Source organism: Apium graveolens, chromosome 4 (genome assembly GCF_009905375.1).
Source record: "Apium graveolens cultivar Ventura chromosome 4, ASM990537v1, whole genome shotgun sequence".
NCBI lineage: Eukaryota > Viridiplantae > Streptophyta > Magnoliopsida > Apiales > Apiaceae > Apium > Apium graveolens.
The window spans coordinates 297,157,739-297,184,542 of record NC_133650.1 but is presented as its reverse complement, the minus strand read 5'-3'; the positions used below and the strand labels follow the sequence as shown (position 1 = coordinate 297,184,542).

The 26,804-nt window shown below is 40.1% G+C and overlaps 2 protein-coding genes across 5 annotated transcripts; one reads left to right on the top strand and one right to left on the bottom strand.

Moving 5' to 3' along the window:
* The first annotated feature begins 3,924 nt into the window (after nucleotides 1-3,924).
* Nucleotides 3,925-6,629, top strand: LOC141721295 (protein FATTY ACID EXPORT 6-like). The gene is made up of 3 exons (XM_074524137.1): nucleotides 3,925-4,244; nucleotides 5,538-5,625; nucleotides 6,398-6,629. The coding sequence occupies exons 1-3, from the start codon at nucleotides 4,046-4,048 to the stop codon at nucleotides 6,468-6,470; spliced, it is 360 nt and encodes a 119-aa protein (XP_074380238.1). The 5' UTR covers nucleotides 3,925-4,045; the 3' UTR covers nucleotides 6,471-6,629.
* An 864-nt stretch (nucleotides 6,630-7,493) lies between these two features.
* LOC141721293 (uncharacterized) lies at nucleotides 7,494-25,910 on the bottom strand. Of its 4 annotated transcripts, none has more exons than XM_074524135.1 (4): nucleotides 25,833-25,910; nucleotides 15,531-16,315; nucleotides 15,320-15,392; nucleotides 7,494-7,884 (listed from the first exon to the last, which is right to left on the bottom strand). In XM_074524135.1, the coding sequence occupies exons 2-4, from the start codon at nucleotides 16,310-16,312 to the stop codon at nucleotides 7,732-7,734; spliced, it is 1,008 nt and encodes a 335-aa protein (XP_074380236.1). In that variant the 5' UTR covers nucleotides 16,313-16,315; nucleotides 25,833-25,910; the 3' UTR covers nucleotides 7,494-7,731. The 4 variants fall into 4 exon arrangements, with proteins under 4 accessions (XP_074380236.1, XP_074380234.1, XP_074380235.1 ...); XM_074524133.1 differs by lacking the exon at nucleotides 7,494-7,884 and adding an exon at nucleotides 8,614-13,794; XM_074524134.1 differs by lacking the exon at nucleotides 7,494-7,884 and adding an exon at nucleotides 8,614-13,794 and having other exon boundaries at nucleotides 15,531-16,244; nucleotides 25,833-25,898.
* Nucleotides 25,911-26,804: the final 894 nt, after the last annotated feature.

Sequence of the window (26,804 nt, the reverse complement as noted above, 5' to 3'; positions counted from 1 at the left end):
ATGATCATCTACCGAGTGTCCAGTCAGCTGATCAGACGTATGCATGGGGTTCTTCTCAGGCACAACAGGCAGATGTTAGATCTTCTCGTGCAGCCGCTAGATCTTCTCGTGCACAGCATACAGGGGATATGAGTGGACTTGGAGATGCTCAGTACAGGAGATTGACTAGGCGTACGGATGACATGCATGACATTCACAGCCGTTTTGCTCATGATTTAACACAGACTTTGAGTACTGCTTTTAGAGCCACTAGTGTCGAGGTCGATTGGCCTATATTTGGAGCGAGCACTGTTTACCCGCCACCTGATTCTCCACCCGAGGAGGGTGATCCCACTGACGACTAGGTATGCCTTGTATCCTTATTATTACCTTCAATGAGGACATTGAATATTTTAAGTTTGGGGGTAATAATATAAGGATTAGTTGTGGGTCGTGTTCATATAGATTCATATTGCATGTTTAGTTGTAGTTCGTTCATTATTTTTGCATGATTGTTCATATAGGTCATATTTGTTTGCATATTTGTTCATGTTATTATATGAGTCCATGTAGTTGTATTTGCATGCATATAACGTGATCCCGTAGGATGAGCAGTTTCTGATTGGTAGGTTGGTGTTGATTTGATTGCAGTGATGTCGAATAGAGGGATGATTAAGTCCTAATGAATTGATTTGCATGCCCAGAAATAAAGTTTTTTCACAAGTCTTATAGGTTGCTTTTGAACTAGATCATGATCATACTTGTTTGTTTGTTGGAATTTAATCACTTGGTTATATTTAGAATTTTTGCTATTCGCGTAATGATGTAAGAACACTGAATTTTTAAACTAGGGAAAAACATGGATATCATTTCTAGTTGTGAATAAAAGTAGGCGTCAAATGGCTATTAGTTGTCTCATATTTTTATGAGTAGTCTACGGTTGAATGAGATGGAGCGAAACGCACTCATTCAGAATCAAAGAAAAGAAAAAGAAAAGAAAAAAAATTGTGTTAGTATATGCAGAATTGACCAAGGGTGAGCTCTTTAATACTCCAGAAATTAAGTTCTAGGGGACTTTGTGCCTAGTGACCTAAGGCTTGTATAGTCTGGGATCCGCTAACCTAACGCTCGCTACATGGGTATTATTGAATAAGTCTTTTGGGACCTCATTCATTGCACGATAAAATCAGTATTTGTGTTTGATGTGTTTCAGTATTATAGCATGATCCTTGTATAAATCTAGTAAAATTGAGGTGTTGTGAGTCATTATGTGTTTAACGTCTATTCTATTTATAAATTTGTGATTGATTTGGCGAAGGATATGATGTGGTTATTGATCTAGTGTTGAGAGTATGTATGCTGGTTTCTGGTTTGTATGTTGGTTTATGAGATTTAGTTGAACTCTGTTTAAAGTTATTGCATTCTTAAAGACATTGCTTATTGATTTGGTTATGGTTATTCCGAGGGGATCGTTGCATTATTATTTAATTACATTTTCATGTAGTTGCATTCATGCAGTAGTTTTGTTATTAGCGTCGAGTCTGTTTATGCTTGAGGACAAGCATCGATTTAAGTTTGGGGGTGTGATAAGTGAATTTTATATCTACTTGGAACGCTTCATATCGGCTTAAGTTGGTGTTTTGGACTCAAGTATTTGGTGTTTTTGATATGTTCTGTGTTGAGTCGTTGCAGGGCACTGGTCAGAGGTGGAAATGAGCTTTTAAATAATTATATATTGATAAGAGATCAGGGAAGGAGTCGTGGAAGTTTGTACCGAGGACGGAGCGCAAAAAGAAGAAAGCTGCAGAAATTCTATAGAAAGCAGGCGCGCCTGCGCCCCATTTGTCAGACACAGAGCGCGCCCGCACCAGCCAAATTCTGCAGAATACTGATTTAATTATAATTTGGTTATTGTGAGAGTCCCGGTCAACCACGGCTATATATATAAAGAAAAGAAGACGTTTTTAAGAACAAGAAAAAAGCGATGGAGAACATAGAGAAGACCAAAAGCACACAATAAGGCTAAGGAGAAGAAGATTTAGTTTTCACTTTTGTATTCTTCGATTTAGGCGATACTTTTGGATGCTTATTTTTGCTTTGTTATAAACCCTAGTACTTTTATATTATCTCGTAGTATTCTGAACTTATTTATTATCGTGTTTTCATTGGAACCATGGTGACGATGTGTTCGATCATGAACTAATCGTTGTCATGGGGTTCTAGCGGATTTATTTATGGATTTCAATAGTTTATTGTTCTAAATCGTTAGTGTGTGATGATTTATGATTTCCTAGTATGGTTGTACTTATTCTTCTTAGATGCGTAGCTAACATCTAAGTCGTTTGTTAATCTTTATTGAAGCAAAAGTGGATATAGAGGTTTAGAACTTGCCATGCTAGCATAGGTTTATGTATGTTGTCATGCATGATTCGTAGTGAATTTTTAACCATCTTACGTTGCCCTATGTAATCTCAATAGATAACTTGCTCTTAAACCATTATATTTTCAAATCTTATGACATATAGGGTCTAAGCATAATTGGTGTTTGCTCAACTTCTATCTTATTTGTGGATGTTTAGTAGAAGGGTATACGTATATCGAAAGATAGCGTATACTAATTTCGTGTTATCTGATTAGTTGTCATCACCATCACATGCTAAGATTAAAGGCATAAACTCTGAACGAAGTATTTAATGAAGTTCGAATCCCATGTTTTTATCTCATATAAGTAAATCAGTTTTATTCTCTTAGTTAATGCATGCTAGTATAATCACTTTAATTAGTTAATCAACTCAGAATTGATATTTGTCTTAGCAGTGAATAATAAGCATACATTGTTGTATAAGTGCATATTCTGTTTAAACCAGTCTCTGTGGGAACGAACTTAACTTAATCTTATACTACTTGTGATCGCGTACGCTTGTGTGGTTTTGTGCGAACAAATACAGCTCATGTTCTGTTTGAGTGTCCGTTTGCTTGGCTAGCAGAAGGAATCTCTGAAATCTTTCAAGACGATTGGAGTGGTGATATTGCTAATGGTTTTTGCTGGCTATTTGAACATTGTACCAAGGACATGTTAGTATGGATAATCACAGTATGTTGGAGTTTATGGAACCGTACGAATAAATGGTTATGGAATAATATAAATGTTTCAGTCTTTGGAGTGAAATCAGCTGCCAGGAATCTATAAATGATTGGCATAAGGCTTAGAATGAGAAACAGAAAAGTGTGCCATTGATTCAACAGGGTGCGAGGCAATGGAAACCTCCTTCTCAAGGTTGGTATAAGGTGAATGTCGATGCAGCTATAGATAAGGTGTCTTCTAGCGTGGGTATCGCGGCTGTACTAAGAGATGAGGATGGTAGGTTTATGCGTGCTCAGAGTCATGAAATTGCAGGTAATATGCTATTAAGAGAAGCTGAAGCTTTAAGCCTCAAGGAGGCTCTCTTCTGGGCAAAAGAACTGGGCATTAGAAAATGTGTTTTTGAAACCGATGCGAAATTGGTCATGGAGGCACTTAAAGGGAGCCAAGGAAGATCATATTTTTATAGTACAATAATAGATTGTAAGGAACTTTGTAAGCACTTTGTTGAAGTGCAAGTGGAATTTATTTATAAGTTATCGAACGGAGTGACTCATTTATTAGCTAAAGCTGCTTGTTTAGCGTCAAACTCACATGAGTGGATTGTTATTGATACATTGATATTTGATTTTATTTAGTGAAAGCAAATACTTTATTTGTAAAAAAAAACGTAATTTCAATCAGGATGATAGACAAGGGTATCTATGAATATGTTACAGAATGAAAAATAATAAAATCTAGTAAATTAGTAAAAAGGTAAGAAGAACCGATCAAAGGGGAAGAAACAACTTTCAACTAAAACGCGGTGGAGTTGGTCAAAAAAATAATTGACCAACGAAACAACAGCCCAATAACAAAAAATAATTATAATCATCTTTAAAGTCTAAAGCCTTCACAAAAGACTCTCAAAAACTTCAAACTCCCCTAAATCAAACTTAATCAATCTTCAAGATCTCAAGAATTCTGACGACCCAGTTGATCAAAATGCATGATTTTTGCTTTACAATTCCATACGGGATGATTCTTGCTTGCGGTGGGATCATTGGTTTTATCAAGAAAGGCAGCACTGCTTCTCTTGGTGGAGGTTTAGCTACTGCTTTCTTGCTTCTCTTAGCTGGTTATCTCAGTCTCCACGCTTTTCATAAGAAAAAGAACTCTTTTTTCGCCTTGATTCTCGAGACTGGTAATGCACAATTTCAAACTTATTTATGTGTGTGTATATAATGTCTGTAAAAGACCATCGACACAGTATCTCCCTCATTTTCTTTACGGGATCTCAAAGAGAGAGTCGGGGCTAAAAATGTAAATTGTTAGTTTTTGGAAATTTGTTTTGTTTTAAGCTTAAAATCAAGGTCCGGAAGAAAATAAATTGTATAAATTTTTGAAGTTCCGCGTTTAGGTTAGCCCCTTTTGGTTCCGCTAGCTAATGTTGTCTCATTTATGGTCTTACTTTTACTGTTATAAACATGTTACTAGTGATGCCTAAATTTCTTGAAATTACATTTATTGCAAATCTTTCTAATCTTCTGATTTAAGTAGTTGTTATGATATTGTTACATTATATGTTTTGCTTTGGGTAAGTAATTTGGGAATGCTAATGATTTTCTGGGGATTAGTGAGTTATGACCTTGTAATAAACTATATCTTTATTCTATGTGTTTTAAGGATATAAAGGTTTGATTACACCGAGACATAAAGCAATGCATCAACGAGCTATGTTGCTAGCCCTTCGCTGTATGGACTATGGAATTAACCAATCCTGTTAAAGATCGCATCTAAACATGTATTTTTACACATACTTAGATATAGATCAAACAAATTATGTTTTAGCATGTCAAAAAGTCTTTGATTTTTCTTTTTGTTATAGTATGTATTTATTTAAGAATTTGAGTCTAGAGCATTCCTTATGGCAGAACTTTTCGGTTACATTATAGTTTGGAACTGAACAATGTATCAAGTGGTGGAGACAGTAAAGTTATTGAGGACGAGCAATATTGCAGTTGTAATTCTTTATGGGGGCAAATTTGTATTTATTGACTGGTAAAAAATATAGTCTAACTAGTAATTTCTAATAATGAAACTATACTCTGCCTCACACTTAGTTTTTACTTTGCCTCTGCCACTGCACATTGTGATAATAAGTATATATTATTGCGTACCTTTAAAAAAAATTTAAGCCTCTTACATGTGTACGTTGTTACATATATGCGCCCTTTATAACTTTTACAAATTAAATGTTAGCTCTGAATAACTGAATATGCCCGTCTGAAGCTTAGTATGGGTTACTTGTGAGTGTAATAGGTAGGTTGAATTGAACAATACAGAATCGTGAATAGATAAATTTGTGATAATATATTTACTTCAGTTATGCCTATAATGAGGCTGCAGCAGTAATGCAAATAAAGTGTTCACTGGTTGCAGTTTAATGGCTGGTTAATACATAGTTGGTAATTTAATGAAAAATATATGTCTGCAGTTTGTGCTGCGGCACTCACATGGGTCATGGGGCAAAGGTATGCTGAAACATCAAAGATAATGCCAGCTGGTGTTGTTGCAGGGATCAGGTAATTGACACCTTAAATAAGCCTTTATTTTCATATGCATAGGCTGCGTTACCAGTTCCGCACATTCTGCAGCTGCATTTGTGCATTATATTCTGCAGTGAGGGTAAAGATTATAAATGTAAAGCATAATATGTGCTTTTGTTGAATTTATAATGTGTTATTTAAGGGTCTTCGGAGTATGGTACATTTCATTCAATATTTATTATTGAATTATTATGTATGTGGAATTTTTTATCATTTTGTTAGAGGCTATGGACCACTTCTGGTGTGTATACCATTCCGTTCATAAATCATAAAATTATATATTCACCTACACGCGCCTTAACAAGGACTCTCGAATCCTCAATCTCATTAGATACATATTAGGCTAGTAGCTAAAGGAAGAGGAGTAACTGCTAGGATGTAAGTCACATGATTACTTTCTTTCTCATGTTTTCTTTTTATGCACAAAATAAGCCGGTGGTGACTTTTTTTCAAGAGCTTTTTAGGCGTACCTGGTTCTTTTTATTTCTAACGATGAAGGAAACTGTGGTAGCTCACTGTTTCTTAAATTCATGGAAAAGATGACAAGGCCAGTTAACAAAAATAAGCGAGCATCAATATGGATAGGCCTGAATGGCAAATGAAAAATGTATCTGCAAAACTTTTTGTTCGTTACTCTCTTTTTGAACATTATAGTTGGTTATTCTTCTACTGACAAATTCTGCTATCTAACGAAGATTTATTCATCATTTTCTTCTTAGTTGGTTCATTTAATTTATTTATTTTGCAGTCTGGTCATGACTCTGTTTTATCTCTACAAGCTTGCCACCGGCGGTAACCATTTTCCAACCAAGACTGAGTGATGTCATTTCTTATGTTGCTGATTGAACACTTGTATGTATCAATGTTACAGAACCTAGTATTTAAAGATAAAAACCAGTATTTGTCATTGTAAGGACAGACGGCTTAACTTTCAGTGTTGTAAAATTTCGTTTCAGTGGTAATCAGTTGTGTTTCTTATATCTAGGCCAATCAAAGGGCACTTATTCTTTATTTTATTTTTTTTGTTTTTGCTAATTAATCAAATGTCGCTTTACCACGTTTTTGGTGCAAATTTTATTGTTCTTAGGCATATGGATTAAATGAATATGCTATCTGTTCTTGTGTATGATCAAAATATGGAGACTACAGTCATCCATCATTTGCTCTACTATACCCTCAAATTATTGACTCTTGATAGTTGTTTTAGCTCTTCAGTGTTTACTCTCTCAATATACAAGGCATACCAATTGCTTGATGTTAGTAGACAGTTCAGCATGATCAAACTGAATTGGAATGGTGTCATTTAAATTGAATCACATAAGTCGAGCCTGAAGAAGTTTGGAATAAGCTCGCCTTTTTTCTTCTACTGCCTTTTCTAACTTAGACAACCCCAAGAACATGAGCCCAATATAGCATTATGTAACAATAGCAAGTCTGTTTTGGAATTCGATTCAATATGAAAATTTCAGTTAATTAAATTGTTTATTATACTCAGATTGTATGACACTACACACACAAAACACTTTGTTTGCAGGAGGGGCTTGCCTATGTATGTTGATAAGACTTTATATAACACTAATCCTAAGAGGTTAAGGTCGGTGTCTTTTTTCAGAAGCTCAAGACACTGCATTTGTTATGAAAGCATACATAGATGCAAAATTTTATATTAGAAACGATGTGCAAGTCTAGTACTCATCATAATTTTCAAGTAATAGTTAATACACTTGTCAGCCTTTGTAGCATATTTTCGCAACCAATTTAACTTACTCTTCAAGTACATTGCCGATAATGTGGTAGCTTGTCATTTAAAACTAAGCATAAGTCAGTGAAGTAAACGAAAAAAATCACCATAATACTCATGTTTGTTGTTCATGAAGTGGTTATCATCCGTCCATTACATCACTTTCGTACTCCTGGTCCATACTCAGACTGCTGTACTATGCAACCGAGCACCAAAATTCTAACTTGCTATAGATACACTTAAAGGGGATTGAATCCCATTGCCTTGATAACAACTGTACATAAATGCACATTAAGCTGATAATTTTAAAACAGACACAACAGTCTGCTGTTTTAAAAAATTCAAAGTGGCTCTTTAGACAAAATGTTCTTCCACTTATCCTTGAGATCAGCTGGAGTACGAGTCTCATCAAATGCAACACGACCTTCTTCCAAAATCTTCTGCCAAGGAAGTTTTTTTTTGTTCACTGATTTTGAGTACTTCTGAACTCCTTTCTGCAATGTCAACACAAAACTAAAGCCTCAAACTAAGAAGCATGTAAAAACTGCAGGAGATATTATGCTAAACAACATATATAAACTGTCGCAAATCTTGTAGCAAATAGTGATCTGAAATTCGACTTCCAAATACGCTGAAACTCTAATTCTACTTGGAAAAAATTGCTTATATACCAAAATGTTTTGACTAAAATATTATCGCATATTCATGAATCAAGTCAAAATTTCCTGTTATCCATTCCACTGCTAACCAAAGCAATATGTATGTCACTTGTTTCCATAATGAAGACAGTAGAAACTTACAGTAAGCAAGACAAAAATGGATGTCACTTGTTTTCATAGTAAAGATAGTAGAAACTTATAGTAAGCAAGACAAAATCAGCTTTAGTAAGCAGAATCGCAGATTTTCTTTAAACCAAAAGAGATATTTCTGCTAAAAAAATGGACTCTGCTTGTAATTGATGAAACCATTATAGGTAAACCAACTGTACCTTTATTCTATGTCACTCAGTCTCAGTTGTTTGAGCCTCTGTAAGGCGTGGGACCCTCGGACACGGCACTTAGTAAATGCCGTATCCTTTGACTGACAGACCACATAAGAGATGAACTTAGAATACAAAAGAAGAAGAGTACGAAAACAGAATGAGAAAAGGACAAAAAAAAATTTAATTTGTAGATTTCATAAAAAAAAAATTGATCTTTGCTATGATATGTTACATCATAATTATGTATTGATATATTATGGCGGTGTCCCTGCAACCACGTCCAAAATTAGGTAAGGACCCATATGTAATGGTTTACTACTAATTTAACGATATGAAACTCACAACAATAGATAATTAAACTGGAACAGCAAATAATATTCAAGTGTACTGAGCATTACAACTGAAAAATGAACTCGGGTGTTCGAGAGACCCGCCTCTCCCAAACCCTAATTCTAGATACACATAATAATCAGATAAGATCCCCAAAAATAGTCTGTGCCTTAGTAAATATCCTCTCCCTTCAATGTAATCCCCGATTTACCCTCATGCCCTGTTTTGCTGTTGACCAGTTAAAGTCGAGCCCATTTCCTTTTGTTTGTTTAACACAATTACGTCTTTGCCCCTCCGCTTTGACCTTGTGTAAACCTTTAACAATACACGCACCCCAAAGAAGATTCACCTTGATCAAGGTGAAAAGCAGGAAATTGATTGTTCATAAACGTGACATCCTCCCAAGTGGCTTCAAAAGCTAGTACGTATTTCCATTTGATGAGAGCTTCCAAGTGCATTGAGTTGCCTACCTTGACCTGTCTTACTTCCAGCAAGGATTCCGGTTCCACCATCAACGCCAAGTCACTAGATAATTGTAAAGGAATTTCTTGAGAAACTGTACTCTGTCCCAACGATCATTTTAATTGTGAAACGTGAAATACCGGATGTATTTTAGCCGGATCAGGAAGTTGTAGCTTGTAAGCGACTTTAACTATTTTCTTCAAGATTTGATAGGGCCCATAAAAACGTGCAACTAATTTCTCATAAGGCCTGCGACCTAAGGACTGTTGGCGGTACGGTTGTAGTTTCAAGTAAACAAGATCACCAACCTCAACGACTTCCTCCCTTCGTTTCGAGTCAGCAGCATTTTTCATAGTCTGTTGGGCCTTGATTAAATAGTAACGAAGGTCATCTAAAATAGCATCACGCTCCTGTAGCAATTCCTCCAGACTACAAATATAGGAGTTTGACCTGTTCCTATACGTAACAGGTGAGGTGGATCACGGCCATAAACTGCTTTGAAAGGGCTGATGTTCGTAGATACATGGGGCGAGGTGTTGTAAGAATACTCAGCCCAGGAGTAGTTTAGGAGATGGAATGGAATTGTCCGAGCCATTTGGCCCAGGAAGAAGGTTTACAGCCAATGAAACATCGAAGATAAGTTTCCAAGCCTTTATTGACAATTTCCGACTGTCCGTCGGTTTGGGGGTGGTATGCTGTGCTCTTCTTCAAATCTTTACCGTGTAGCTTGAATAACTCTCTCCAAAATGTGCTAAAAAAATGCGATCACGATCGGATATGATTGAAGTGGGAAAACCATGTAATCAGACCACTTCTTTTATAAAAACCGTGGCTACTTTGAATGCATCGAAAGGATGTTTGAGCCCCACGAAGTGAGCATACTTCGTTAGTCGATCCACCACGACTAAAACTGCATTTATACCCTGGGACATAGGAAGCCCTTCGATAAAATCCATGCTGATATCGCTCCAAACATGTGTGGGCACTGGTAAGGGCTGTAACAGCCCGGCTGGTAATCGCTGTGACACCTTCTGTTGGCAAATACGACATTGTTGCACATATTGAGTTACATCCTTACGCATGCCTACCCAAAACCAGTCTACTGCCAAGCATAAGTATGTTTTTAATTCGCCTGCATGCCCCCCGGACACACTTTCGTGATATTCTCGAAGCAACTTTGTCTTGAACATGGAGTTCTGAGGGAGGACACAACGTCCTTTGTAAGAGAGCACACCATTCACAATGTTATACCCCGAATACTCTTTATCCCCATCCAGCAACTCCTTACGCAGCAGCTGCAAGGTTTTATCCTGTTTGATCTCCTCCTCCTATTTCTGTCATGAGACTACTGGGGTGGTCACCGAGGAGCTCAAAATTACTTCCCCATCAGGCTGCCTTGAAAGGGCATCAGCCACCTTGTTTGATGCTCCCATCCTATATTGGATATCAAAGTCGAATCCAAGAAGCTTGGTAACCCACTTTTGGTATTCTGGGTTCACTTCCCGCTGTTGAGTAAGGAACCGAAGGCTCTGTTGGTCTGAACGGACAATAAAATGCCGTCCCAATAGATAAGGCTTCCACTTCATGACAGCTAAACAGATGGCAATCAATTATTTAGCATAAATCGATTTTTGTTGAGCTCACATACCGAGTACTTTGCTGAAATACGCCACTGGTTTGCCTTCTTGTAAGAGTACTGCTCCCACACCATATCCAGACGCATCAGTTTCAACCACGAATGGAAGATTAAAGTTGGGCATAGCTAAAACAGGTGGGTTGGCCATGGCGAATATGAGCTGTTGGAAGGCCTGATCAGCATTTGAATCCCATAAGAGCTTGTCCTTCTTTAGTAGTTCAGTCAGGGGCCTTGCAATAGTAGCATAGCCCGCCACAAACTTACGGTAATACCCTTTTAAACCAAGGAACCCTCGTAGCTCTCGTAAGTTTCGAGGTGGCTGCCAGTTCAGCATAGACTGCACTTTAGATTGATCCACTTGAACCCCCTCCTTAGAAATTATGTGGCCAAGACACCCGATCACTGTTTTACCGAACTCGCACTTCTTGAGATTAGCAAATAACTGGTGTTCAACCAATTTGTCAAAAATCAATGTCAAGTGTTGTTGGTGCTCTTCCTGTGACCTGCTATATACTAAAATATCGTCAAAGAAGACCAGTACAAATCTCCTTAGGTATGGTCGAAACACATTGTTCATCACCGATTGAAATGTAGACGGGGCATTCATCAACCCAAACGGCATTACGAGAAATTCGTAATGGTCGTCGTGAGATCGAAAAGCAGTCTTATGCGCGGAGATCCAGCTTAGAAAAAATGGAAGCACCATGAAGTTCGTCTAGCAACTTGTCAATAATCGGTATCGGGTATTTATCCAGGATCGTCTCCCTATTTAACGTTCGGTAATCAACGCAAAAGCGCCACGACCAGTCTTTTTTTTTAACTAGCAGTACTGGACTCGAAAAAGGACCGGTGGATGGTTTTATAAATTCCGGTCGTCAGCATTTCTTGAATCAACCTCTCAATTTCATCCTTCTGATTTCGGGGATATCTATATGGCCTCACACTTATAGGGTTACTGCCATTCTTTAAGGTGATCGTGTGTTCATGGTTTCTCGACAGGGGTAGGCCTTTAGGTACCTCAAAGACCTTTTTGTACTTATGTACTATAGGTGCCACAAAATCTGGAAGTTCTACAACTCCATCTCCACTATCTCCTTGCTGTTGATCGATCTGCCCCTCCACACTATTACACTCAATCCAGAAACCACCCCCTTGTTTTCTTAATGTTCTTCGCATAGCTTTTAAGGAAATCTGACAGTGCACCAGCGATGGATCCCCAGCCAATGTCACGGTTCCCCTTGATTTCGAATTTCATCACTTGGGTTTTCCAATTGGTCAAGACCATCCCTAATTTCTCTAACCAAGCAATACCCAATATCACATCCGAACTACCCAGTTTTAGTGGCAAAAAATCCTTCACTACTTCTAATCCTCCATCAAGCTGCACTGTTACGCCTTGGCAAACCCCTTCTCCCCGTATAGCCTCTCCATTCCCCAAAGAAACACCAAAACTGGTTGTGCCTTTCACTGGTATACCCAACTCTGCCACAGTGCGCAACGATATGAAGTTGTGTGTTGCGCCCGGGTCAATCATTACAATCAACTCCTTGTCTCCAATTATTCCTTTTAGTTTCATGGTTTTAGGGTTAAAAATCCCTACCACCGAATTCAAGGAAACCTCTGTCAAAACCACCTCGGTTGGCGACGGCGGTGTCTCACTTTCAGTCCCGTCCTCGCTCAATCTTCCGCCATTAACATTACATTAAGTTCCTTTTTCTTAAACCTATGTCCCACTGCCCATTTGGCATCACATTGATAGCAAAGACCTTTGGCCCTTTTTTCCTGTAATTCGCTCTCCGTTAATCTTCGAATCTCACCACTATTTTGCGACGAAAAACTTGAGTGAGTTGGTAAATGTACTGAAGCTTGGGATTCTGCAGGTTTACTCCCCCACGATCAAATTGTTAGTGGGCTTGTGGGGGGAACTATAGAATAAGGGACAACAGTATTAGTTCCCTTGCTATAGCTGGAGAAGCTATTAAATCTTGTGGTACTCATACCCAGCTTCCTCGAATTAGTCACACGAAGCTTTTCTTCCACTCTTAACTGCCTGCTCCATAGCGTGCTCCAAACACATTGGGTTCATTAATCTAATCTCTGCCTTGATCTCTTCTTTCAACCCGTTTATAAAATGCCCCATTAAAATGTCTTCCGATACTCGCTCCAAAGGGCCAGCTGTCTCGATAAATCGACGACGATAAGCATTCACGGTCGTGGTTTGGGTCGTTGATAACCACTGCTCATAGAGTGTCCCACCGCTAACAGAGCGGAATTGACGCAATATGAATCCCTTCAAATCAACCTAACGCCTTATAGGATGCCTTTTATTCTCCCACTGAAACCAGCGCAAGGCGTCTCCCTCCATCGCAACCACCACCGCGTCCAGCATTTCTTCCTCTGTTAAATGATAAAACCCAAAATACCTTTCCACCCATCTGGATCGATACCATTAAATACGGGCATATCAAGTTTTCGATACCTCTAATTCCCTTGACTTATTTGTGTTGCTTGACCAGACACAAACCCTTGACCAAATCCAAACCCGAATCCATCCCCACTCCACTTACTATTAATCCCCAAATTAGAATTAGGGCTAGGATTGAGTAACTCACCTCAATTCACACTAGTCTCAGCTTTGTCTTGCAGAGTTCCGTGCGTTGTCTGTAGCCCCGTTATTGTTGATTTCACCTCTGTTTGGAATTTCACCTGTTCATTTCTCATCGTATTGATGAGGGTTTCGTGATACTCTCTTCCACGGTTCACACGCCCTTCTAACCAACCCGATAGAGCTTCAAACTCAGCTGCCATCTTCTTTGTCGCCATAGTCTGTCCCTCTTTCAGAACTTCAGTCAAGGACTGGCGAATCGCCTCCATCGCCATATCCACAGTCTTAGCTACCATCTCCTTCATCGTTTCCTCCATATCATGTAGCCTCTCCTCAATCGATTCCACCCGTTGTGCAACTGTAGGTGGTCCCATAGTTTCGTCACAGCTCTGATACCAATTTGTAATGGTTTACTACTAATTTAACGATATGAAACTCACGACAATAGATAATTAAACTGGAACAACAAAAAATGTTTAAGTGTACTGAGCATTACAACTGAAAAATGAACTCGAGTGTTCGAGAGACCCGCCTCTCCCAAACCCTAATTCTAGATACACATAATAATCAGATAAGATCCCCAAAAATAGTCTGTGCCTTAGTAAATATCCTCTCCCTTCAATGTAATCCCCGATTTACCCACATGCCCGGTTTTGTTGTTGACCAGTTGAAGTCAAGCCCATTTCCTTTTGTTTGTTTAACACAATTACGTTTTTGCCCCTCCGCTTTAACCTTGTGTAAACCTTTAAAGACTTTGAGTTACTTGGCTGCATAACACCATATCACCAATTTTAAGAAATTAGAGAGTATGAGAGTCAGTCTTGCACTTGGATATGTGTTGTGGGTTCCGTTACATTTCTGGTATATGGGAATGTGAAGTTATCAAAAGTGGTACAGTTGAACGTGGGTTTTCAGTAATGGTACATTACCCCAGTTCAAGTGGCGTAACATGCTTCAATTCACCACTTCAAGTGGCGTGAAATTTTTTATTTATCTTTTCTTTTTTCCTTCTCCACCGGCCTTAGTTGAAGCTATTCTTTAACACTTCAAGGTGCTACTTTTAGGGTCCAGAAAAAATAGAAAATCTATTTATTTATTGTTTCATGCACGAGTTTGGTTAAAATGTTTGTAGAAGGATTTATTTTGAATAAATAAAATATGAAGATATTGTTTTAAGTTCCCCGAAAATGGTAACAAATTAAAAAATGTAAATTTGTTTAACGAAGAGCCATTTTTATGGATATTAAAAACATGGTTGTACATAATATAATTTTTTTTTCTGCTATACATATAGCAGTATGAGTGCAATACTTTGACATTAAAAAACTATTGGTAATTCATAGTTCAACATTATACACAACATTAAAATACTATATGAAGCAAAAAAACAACATTATAATATGTACAACCATGTTTTTAAAATCCGTAAAAATGACCCTTCGTTAAACAAATTTACAATTCTTAATATTTGAACATTGTCGGGGAACTTAAAACTATATCTACAAATTTTATTTATTAAGAAAATAATTTCCCTCTTCAAATATTTTTACCAAATTTGTGCATGAAACAAAAATAAATAAATTTTCTATTTTTTAGACCCTAAATGTAGCACCTTGAAGTGTTATTGAAGTGTTAAAAAAATAACGTCGACTAAGGCAGGAGGAGAAGGAAAAAAGAAAAAATATTAAAAAATATCACGCCACTTCTGGACAGGCCTTCAGAGTTCATTAAAATTCATTTTCATAGGTGGTAGCTAGTTCTAGTGTATCAGGCTTCCCATTTTACTCCCAAGTTCTTAGACAAGTACAATATTCCAGAAATTTCATGGGTACAGAGGTACATCATCTCATTCTGCTATCAAAGTAAATACACAGTAGTTTAATAACAGGTTAAAACTTTTATTAGAAATAGTACCTTGAGCATCTCCTCCTCTTCTATTTTCCAAGCTAATCTTTTGCGCTTCTCGTTAAAAATTGAAAACTTTGTACTACAAAACAGAATGGTTGATTACTACAAGCATATACAACATCGAAGTTACTAATATTTGATTCTACAACACTTCGGGTTTGAAAAGACCTACATTTCTTCCTACAGTCTCAACAAGACTAGTATTCCAATTACTTACAATATTTCTGTGGTTTTGTGTGCTTGTTCCTGATTCTGTACTTCATCCGTCCGTCCTTCATTCTCTTTAACTGCCTCTACATCTACATTCTCTTCCATGTTTTTGTGTGTTTCAAGAAGGCCTGCATCCTGGTGTTCGGGAACTGCTTCAGTTTGGACAGCATCATTTTGTATTTTTTCCTTAGATTGATGCCTTTTCTTCATGTCTACATCTTTCTGTTGATCTACCTTACCTTCTCCACGTTCATCGCCACGTCCTTCCAACTCATTTTGCTTCTCCACAACCTTAACTCGATCAACGTCATCATTTAGCCCGCCACTGTCACCAACCCTGTGAAGCAACACATCACTCTCTTCATTTACCAACAACACATCATCTCCTTTATCCCTCACAATACATCCAGGACCCTCCACTTCATGGAAATCTTTTTCCAACTCAACACATTGATTCCGAACATCACTAATTCCATTCACATTTCCGGTCTCAAAAGCTTCCACACCTACCCCTTTTCCATCTAAACACTTAGACGAAGTTTTCTCCGCCAAAACCGCCTTTCTCTCAGCTCGCGTAAATTCTTGAGTAGCCATTTTATACACACAAAACGGACAACAAAAATTCCCCATGCCATCAAACTGAGCTTCACTACCCAAACAATCCTCATGAACAACAATAGGACATCCATTATCGTAACAAGTCAACAAATTGCCACCCTTCCTACATTTAATACACATATTCATCCAATGAAGTTTTTTAACAGGAACATCCTCATTCATCACTTTCATACCCTAAATCGAAAAAAATTAACCAAACTGTTGGACCAGAACAAGACGGCCCAAAGGAATTATAGCTAGAACAATCACAATACATTATGTAAAGCCCAAGAAGGCCCAGATTGTAAGGATTGAGCCCATTTGGGACTTAGTATAAATAAAGGACAACAATCCCATTTGAAGGGGTTGGCTAATTAAGCAAAGAAGATCATCTCCTAAAAATACAGACTAATAATATTATTGGTACATCATTTGGCGCTAGAAGGAGCTTTGCTTTAACAAGATCCAACCAAAAGATGATTGGAGAAGAGCTTGATCCGGGAACCGCCGGACCAACTCAGGTAAAGAAGTTGACGGCAGAAGTTGCCGCCGACCCCTCGACCCACGACGATCGCGAGCTCCCAAAACAACCGGCATTGAAGCCGAAGTGTCTGTTCCCTCCACCTGAGGCTCCTCCAGAAGATCAATTTCTAGGATTGAAGGACTCTCTCCAAAGGGACAGAAAAAGAAAAGCTGTGTCAGACCAGCGTTTTAGAGTTCAAACATCTAAAGGAAAAAAAGTTCTCTCGAGCGACGTTCGGCTACATTTGGAAAAGAAAGAAAGGCTAAAAGCCCAAAACCAAGGAAATCCGAAAGATTCCCTTGATTCAGATGAAGAACTCGAGTTTCTAGAGCGCGAAGCTCAGAGATTGCAGGCTAAACTTGAGCGAAAACGTGAGATTCACCGTCTCCGACGAGAGCTCCAACAAACTACAATTCAAAATGAAGGACAAGATGATGAATTTTATGATGAGGATGATGCGGAGTATGAATATGAGCCCTCGGCGGAGTCAACATATTCGCAACCTCGCGAACGTCGACAGAAGACAGTGTCATCTGCCGATGTCTCACATCAGACAGAATCCACAGAATCTATATCTCACGAGGAGTTCGCTAAAATGCAGGAAGAAATCGCCCAGATGCGTACCTTGATGAGAAATCAAGCAGGGTTTGAAACCGTTTCTGAGAGCCCCCTATCGTTAGTGCTTGAGAAGGCGCGCATCGACAGGACGTTGAAAACGCCTGCTCTCGATCATTTCGACGGATCCTCGGACCCGCTAGCATTTCTAAATACATTTGACGGCCGCATGGCTTTCTTCGGCCACTCGGAGATCGCTAGGTGTCAGTTCTTCTCCACTTGCCTTCAAGGCACGGCTCTCCGATGGTACAGTAACTTGCCACCTCGATCAATCGACTCGTGGACAACCCTGAAAAGCAAGTTTCAAGCCCGATTTTCCAGCAACTACAAAGGAATCAAAGTTACTGCATCCTTGATGACAATGCATCAACGCTCCGGCGAAAGTCTCAGGAGTTTTCTAACCCGGTTCAGGGAAGAAATAGCGGAAATTCCAGACTTAATAGAACAGATGGCTGTCAATTTCCTGACAGCGGGCATCGATAAGTCTAGGCATGGCCTCCTTTTAGAAGAAATCTTTGAAAAAAGGCCGAAAACACTACAGGCTGCGTTCCAGATTATAGAACACCGCATGATGCTTCAAGAAGCGGTAAGCTGTATACAATCTCCACGGAGGTCGTCAAAGTACGAACGACGCCGAAGCTACAGTCCACGATCCCCTGCGAGGGAAAGGCGCCGAGAGCGACGTAGGTCGCCCCCGCCTCGCACATCTGACCTCCCCCCGAGGGATAGAGGAGAAAGGGATTGGAAACCCCACAATCGATCTGAAAAAGAGTTCACGAAACTCAATACTGAGAAAACGACAATTTTGGCGGTGTTAAAAACGGAACCGGACTTTCGCCCTCCAAGACCCATGAAACCAGGAAGACCCCCAAGCTCCAGATATTGTGAATATCATGAAGACACCGGCCATACAACAGAGCAATGTTTTCAACTAAGCAATCTCATCGAAGGAAAAATTCGTCGAGGACAACTAGTCCACTATGTGCAACACGATGATGAACCCAGACGTCAGCATCGAGGCGAAAACGACCGTGTAATCGACGTTATTTTTGGCGGCGTAGCCGCCGGGGGTCTCTCCCACAACTCTCGCAAAATCTATGCCCGAGAAGTCTTTAATGTCAATCCCTCGACAGCTAAACGCCCTCGAGTGAATCCCTCCCTGGTCATCTCTTTCTCGGATGACGATTATCGTCCCGGTCTCATCGAAGGTCATCAAGATGCTCTCGTCATCACAACACGTGTGGGAAACAATACGGTTAAGAAAATGTTGGTCGATAATGGTAGCTCCGTCGACGTGTTATATCACCATGCTTTTTCCCGAATGGACATAGGAGATCGAAGACTCGAAAACTCCCGAACCCCGCTATACGGGTTCACAGGAAATGAGGTTCACGTTGTAGGAACCATCGATATGCCAGTGCTTTTCGGTTCCCCTCCCTGTCAGATTTGGAAAATGGTCAAATTCCATGTGATTAGCGCTTCCTCAAGCTTCAACGCCATTTTGGGACGAACAACGATCACCGCGCTCCGAGCTATAACATCTATCTCCCACTTGAAAATGAAGTTTCCCACAGATTTCGGCGTGGGAGAAATGATTGGCGATCAAGTAACAGCAAGACAATGCTATCTAACCACCGTTTCTCCAAGAAAAAAGACAGAGGAAGAGCTAGAAGTCAATCAAGTACTAGATATCGACCCAAGAGAATTGGTTGACTCATCCACAAGCAATTCATGCTCCCCTCTCGAAGAAACAGAAGATATAGAAGTATTTGAAGGAAACCCAGATAAAACAACAAGAATTGGCAAAAACCTCTCATCAGATCTCAAAAGAGATATCACAAACCTCATTCGGGAATTCTCCGACATTTTCGCTTGGGTCCCAAGAGACATGCCTGGCATCCCAGAGACCACTGCCCGACATTCGCTGCACATCAGTAAAGACACCAGGCCTGTGCGCCAGAAACAACGTATATTCTCGGCCGAGAAAAGAGCAGCCATCGACCAAGAGGTCGACAGACTCCTCGACGCCGGTTTCATCGAGCCCGTGCAATTCCCCACGTGGATATCAAACGTAGTTCTGGTTAAGAAAAGCAATGGGAAGTGGAGAATGTGCATTGATTATTCAGATGTGAATAGGGCATGCCCTAAAGATTTTTACCCTTTGCCCAATATCGACCAACTCATCGACGCCACAGCGGGAAACAAACTCCTGTCCTTTATGGACGCCTTTTCGGGGTATAATCAAATTAAGATGGATTCCCATGACTGGCAACAAACTGCTTTCATCACTCATAGAGGGGTCTTTGGATACAAAGTAATGTCCTTCGGATTAATCAACGCGGGTGCTACTTTTCAGCAGACAATGGATAAAATATTCTCTTCGCAGATAGGAAGAAACATGCTAATATACGTCGATGACATGATCACAAAGTCAAAAACTACCTCCGACCACGTGACAGACCTTCGAGAAACGTTCACCAATGCAAGGGCAAATAACATGCGACTGAACCCGGCAAAGTGTTCATTCGGCCTTACTGCAGGTAAATTTTTGGGATTCCTTGTTACCCAGAAAGGCATCGAGGCCGATCCAGCTCAGACAAAAGCCATCCTAGAAATGAGCAAACCAAGATCCATTAAAGACTTACAAAAACTCACAGGGTGTATAGCCGCACTTCGAAGATTCATTCCTCAATCTTCAAAGAGATGCCTCCCGTTTTTCTCTGCAATGAAAAAAGCTTCCAGGTCATCGCAGTTTGAATGGAACGAAGACTGTGAAAAGAATTTCACAGAGCTAAAGATGTTTTTGACAAATCCTCCAGTTTTAACACGACCCTTAACAGGTGAGCCGCTACGGGTATATCTCTCAGCTTCCGACAAAACGGTCGCGGCAGTATTGGTCCGTGTCGATGAGGGAAAAGATATTCCTGTATATTACATCAGCCACTCACTACGAGACGCGGAAACAAGGTACCCTCAAGTCGAGAAACTCGTATACGCTCTCGTTGTCGCGAGTCGTAAGCTACGCCATTATTTTCAAACGAGGGAAATCCATGTCCTGACCAATCTCCCTCTGAAAAGAATCCTGCACAAGCCCGACATAACAGGCAGGCTCGCAGCTTGGACCATCGAGTTAAGCCAGTTCTACATCGAGTATAAACCTCGAACGGCGATCAAGGCCCAAGTTCTCTCAGATTTCGTCGCCGAATGCCAGTTCCAATCCAAGACGCACAAACCTGAAGAGGACCAGTCTCGTCCGTGGCTTCTGTTCGTTGATGGTTCCTCGACGTCCGGCTCTGGAGGAGCAGGGGTCATATTAATCAGCCCAGGGGGATTCAAAATTCAGCAGGCACTCAAGTTCGGGTTCTCCGCCACAAATAACGTGGCCGAGTACGAGGCACTCATTGCCGGTCTAAAACTCGCATCCGATCTCGAAGCAGAGGTCATTGACATATTTGGGGATTCTCAGTTGGTTTGCAAACAAATAAGTGGCGAATTTAAGACGCATAATGAAAGGATGGCCCGATATTTAACAAGAACACAAGAGCTTCTTAGCAAATTCCCTTCATGGAAAATGTCAAACGTCGATAGGGAGGAAAACCAGTGGGCAGATTCTCTAGCTAAACTAGCCTCTTCCTGTCTCCCCACTAATCTCAGCCCAACATACGTCGACATTTTGGAAACCCCCTCTATCGATGAAATATCAGTCAATCAAATCCAGGCTAGGTTCGATTGGCGCCAACCCTTCCTTGAGTACATTATTGACAACAAGTTGCCTGAGCATAAGTCCGAAGCCCGCACTCTCATGTTCAAAGCCAGGAACTACTGTGTTGTGGGTTCGGAGTTATACCGACGTGCCCTCTCTGAGCCTCTGCTCCGTTGCTTGTCTCCAGAGGAGGCTCTCCAAGCGATTGTGGAAATACATACGGGAATCTGTGGAGAACACCTAGGAGGAAAAACATTAGCCCTCAAAGTTATCCGACAAGGCCTGTTCTGGCCTACAATCCGGAAAGATTGTGAAGATTACGTCAAGAAATGTCAAGCATGTCAGCTACACGGAAATGTAAACCGTCGACCCACAACTGAGCTGAACTCTATTCTCAGTCCATGCCCCTTTTTCCAATGGGGAATAGACATTGTGGGTCCCTTTCCAAAATCCAAGAATCAGTGCCAATACATCGTAGTCGCGGTGGATTACGCAACCAAATGGGTCGAAGCAAAGCCACTTGCTAAAATACGAGAAAAAGAGATGATAGAATTCTTTATGGAATACATCGTCTTTCGCTTTGGGATCCCCAGAATCTTAGTTTCTGATAACGGCACTCAGTTTGTAGGAAAGCAATTTGAAGAGGCTCTGCTCGAATTAAAAGTCCAGCACATCAAAGCATCTGTAGCATACCCCCAAGCAAATGGACTAGCAGAGGTAACAAATAGAACCATCCTACAAGGCCTGAAGAAAAGAATTGAAGAAGTACCACGATGTTGGGTCGACGAACTACCGAATGTATTGTGGTCGTATAGGACGACTCCCCGAAGTGCGACGGGCGAAACTCCCTTCCGACTTGCATATGGAGTCGACGCTGTCATACCTGTCGAGATAAGTCTCAGCTCACCGCGGATCGACGTATTCGATCCCGCTCTATCTCTCGTCGGACTCCGCCTTCACAATGATCTGTTAGAAGAAACAAGGGAAGAAGCCCGAATGCGGATGGTTGCCCAACAAGAAAAAACTGCAAGGTATTTCAACAAAAAAGTCAAACCCAAAGACTTCAAGGTTAACGACCTTGTCTTAAGAGATTCCGCAGCGTCACAACCCACTGTCTCAGGAAAATTCAAATCAGCTTGGGAAGGCCCTTATCGGATCTCGAGACTTGTAAGCTCGGGGACCTATGAGCTTGCGCACCTCGACGGGAAACCCATCAAAAATGCTTGGAATGGAATTCACCTCAAAAAGTTCTATCAGTAATTTAATCTCAGTTGTAACTTGTTATCTTGAGGCAGTAAAATGCCATTTCAAAAACAAACCCTCGATATAATAGGGGTCGCTACGAGGTTACGATGAACCAATTTCTTTAACTTGGAAAAAGCACAGACTTTCACTTCCTTCGCTCCTTAACTAAAAATAAGCATTCATTTCTAAACAAGTGTTTATACAACCACTTTCACGACGACGGTCCGGGCAATTAAATCTCTCTCTCATAATGTAAACACTCGACTACGAAGCTAACAAGCGACTTAATGTTTCAAACTCGAGACAAATAGATAGCAAAACCAGCCAATACGTAACTGATTACATCGTAGAAATAAGTTTAAACAATATCACATACCTTATACTTCTTACAAATCCAGGACCACAGTGATTACTACACTTCGCAAGTTCTGGGACTTCCATGATGTTGGTATCAATAAAGCTCTTAAAACACTTAAAAAAAAAAAAAAAAAAATGTTCAAATTCAATTACAAAAATCACAGGGCATACCCTGCCTTCACGCTTTACCACCCTTCGATGCCAGGTCACGAAGATAGTCATCAAAGGCATGACCCTCGACGGCAAAACCAGCCTCTTCCATCCGCTGAAGGCATCGTCCATAACCGTCGCCCAGAGCACCAGCGATATCTTCAATGGCTTTCTCTACCTCTGTCTTCAAGTCCGCATTTTCTTTCACAATCAACTTGTAGGAGCCATCCATTCCTTCGACCTGTCGAAGCAAGCCTTGGCGCTTGCCTTTTTCCTCTTCAAGCTCCCTTTCCACCTCGATCAGTCGACCCTCGAGCTCCTGTATCCTCCCACTCGACACCTGATCTGTAGTCTCCATCTCAGCAACCTTTTTCGACAGTGCGGAATTTGCTTTAGTCAAATCAGCCACCCTGTGCTCGAGTTCCGCAAAACCCACCGCAATCTTCTTCTTTTCCCCCTTCAAGGCAGCAACTTCAGCTTCGAGCTTGGAACAAGCCTCACCATCAACATCAGCCTTGTAATCCTCCAGTATATGCATAAAATCGGAAAGAAACTGCAAAACAAAAAAAGGGGGGGGGGACATGAAAACAGGGTCGGCAACTATGACTATAAACGACCATGACCGAACATGAAAACAAAGAAACATGCACATTAAAAAAAAAGAGAAGGGAATGAACGTACCCTCCCAGCCCGGCTCTTACATCGATCAACAAGGTCCTCACGCTTCCTCCCATCATAAGCAACCAAGTCCTGAGGCAAGTTAAAGAGGTTAAGTGCCCTCAATGGCACAGTTGATCCCCCCGTCCATCGCTCCGTGGGCTGAATCTCGACCCTCATCACCTCTTTCTTCGACCGAGGGTCGACGGTCTTCCCATAAACCCTTTCCCCGGCAGTGGCCACATCTTTGTTTACACCCTCGAACCCGACCCCCCGGCCTCCAACAACCACTTCATCATCCTCCCTCCGAAACCGCTTTCGAGGGTTGCCCTCCACGCGGACAAGATCTGAAACAACCCTCTCATTGTCTTCAATTACCTTGTTTCCCTGGTCATCAAGCAATTCAATTGAAACTGAATGAGGAACCCCCGACGGTCCAGCCCTGGCCGCATCAGCAGGCTTCCTCGCAGCACGCTGCAATAACAACATCATCGCCTTGTCCATTCCTCCTCGAATCCCGCCGTCTAAAACCTTTTTAAGTGAGGCGCCTTCCACTACAAAGAAACAAACAAAACCATAAAGTCAGCCATCCTATATATAAGCACTTACGAAAATTAAAGTAAGCAAGAGCCGACAATGACAAGTACAAAAACTAGGTACATAAGCAAAATAAGGGCAATAACAATTAATACATCCTCCTTACAATCGTGCATCCCTAAGAATCCAGAGTCCTTCAAATCTAAGTGCGTATACCATGTCCTCGACCCATGAAACTCATCGAGGTAGGCAGTATCGTGCTTCTCCATGTTATTTAAATAATCAATCGTGCCCTGGCTAACTTTCCCGCAAGGCTTTACAAATTCCAAGTCAGGACCCCCAACGTACAACCATTGCGAGTGATAACCAGAATTCGATGACCTAACGCTAACAATCTTCATCCGTCGATGTCGGGAGTCGAAATATACTTGGCCACCATGGTACCGCACACCATAAATAGAGAAAAACAATTTCAAAGTCGGTGATCGACCCTTATCACAGCACAACGCCACGAAACCACTTAACTGAGCAACAGAATTTGGTGTCAGCTGCCCTAAACCACAACCGATAGCCTCATACATCGTCAGGAAGAACGGATGCATGGGCAAACGAAGACCAAACTGAAACATTATCATCGCAACCCCATGCATCCCGAACTCGGGCATCATCCAAACCCTCTCATCTGCTGTCGGCACTCGGTAACGGTAGCCGTTAGACAGGTCGATGTACTTCTCCAACTTACTCGCATGGGGGTCGACGGTGATGTAATAACTAAGATAGTTTAAACTAGGTTTGCTCTCAAATTCGATCCTACCTAGTCGAAGACTTTCCTCGACCGTTCTATTCCTAAGTTCCAGGGTACGAGGACTTAAGGGCGGAGAGGGCATAGGACCTGGAGGCACCCCCCTCAAGAACTCATCGCTTCCTAAGAAATCAAAGGATCCACACTGACCTAGGTCCGGGATCTCTAGATTATCCAAGTTCAAAACAGACTCCTCGTCACCCTCCTCTAACGGTCGCTTCCCGGGGTCCCGGTTGGTGGCACTATGCGACGACGACGACGAAGGAAAGTCGGCCATTATAAATCGGTAAGCTATAAACACGACCGACCCGCAGATAAAAAGGAAAAGGAATAGAGAGAGAGAGTAGACGACTTACAGTGCGAGCCCAGAACGCGCTGCAATCCCCTTTTAGATACCTGGAGAGGAAGTCGAAGAGGTTAGCCTGGAAACCTGCAAAAACAAAAAAAAACCTGGAAAAATAAATTCAAAAACACACATGAGCGGATATATACCTTCAAAAAAAAAAAAAAAAAAAAAAAGAAAAAAAAAAAGAAAAAAAAAAAAGAAAAGCATTACGTTTAATTCCTTTCTTTTTTCGGACACACACATTTGACTCCTATCTCGAATTAACAGTTATTTCTTATTTTTCTTTTGCTTCGTTCGTTCGTTTTTTCTTCACTAATTTTTCCCTTCATTTCATTATCCTGTCCGGTCACTAACTTTATTCAGGTATCAAGACAAAAACCTCGGAATTCAAAGCGCAAGGGTGGAGAGCACGAAAACGCAAATCTAAAGATATCGCGCAAAGCAAGGAGGGGGACTAATGTTTGACCAGAACAAGACGGCCCAAAGGAATTATAGCTAGAACAATCACAATACATTATGTAAAGCCCAAGAAGGCCCAGATTGTAAGGATTGAGCCCATTTGGGACTTAGTATAAATAAAGGACAACAATCCCATTTGAAGGGGTTGGCTAATTAAGCAAAGAAGATCATCTCCTAAAAATACAGACTAATAATATTATTGGTACATCACAAACCCTAATAAAATAACAGACCTAAGAGAAAACTCAGATAAATAAACACATAAATAAAGCACCCTTAATCTAAATGTAATGAAGAGAGGGTATGAAAGATACAAACCTGTGAATCGCGACACAATCCCTCCCTGCCATTTTTTTAGCCGCGTCTTCACAAATTTCACTTTCGTCAGGGGGTCTGGTCGTATCAAAATGTAATTTTTTAAACTTATTTTTTTAAAATTAAAATATAAGTAATAAATTTTGGAATTTACCAAAAATAACAATGTTTTTCAAATTATTAAAAAATCCATATTATATTATAACATTCAGAATGAGGTATAATTTGTTTCAACAGTTATCCCCTAATTTTGGTTATTAAAAAAATAAATATATAGTGCTACATATCCGTTAAATTACTAAATTACTAAAATACTACACATATAGTGTACATATCCTACTACACGGCAACCATAACTTATCATGTTATTAAAAAAAATAGTGTCATGTATATCTGTTAAACTACTAAATTGATAATATACTAGACATAGTATACTTATTTTATTTTATTATTTTTTTATAAAATTATTATTATTATATATTTATAAAAAAATATTATAAAATTTTAATATGACGGGATAAGTACAAAATTAAATATTAACAGAAACTCATACATCGCACGAGATTTAAACTAGTACGGTTAATGTTAGAAATGAGATTGCAGAGGAGATTGGTCGAAGTTGTATATAAAATTGCAAATATTGCAAAGAAGATTACTACGAGATAACAAAAATTGCTAATCGTATTTTTAAAAATATTTTTTGAAATATGGGTAATTTTGAAAAAATCCCATAAATTTTAGCAATCCAACTTTCGGGCTTGTATTTTATTATGTCCGATAGTATTTTTCTTTCATCTTTTCTTGATTGGATATTATGAGCTTTTTTTTTGACAAAATGCTTTTTATAAATTGCATCAACCAAAATTACAACTTAATTTCAATAGCAACAAAACTCCCATCGAAAAAAACACAGTCAGGATTAAACAAATAAACGAGCTAAGCAAATAGTCGCTTATGTTTTCAGACTGTTTAACA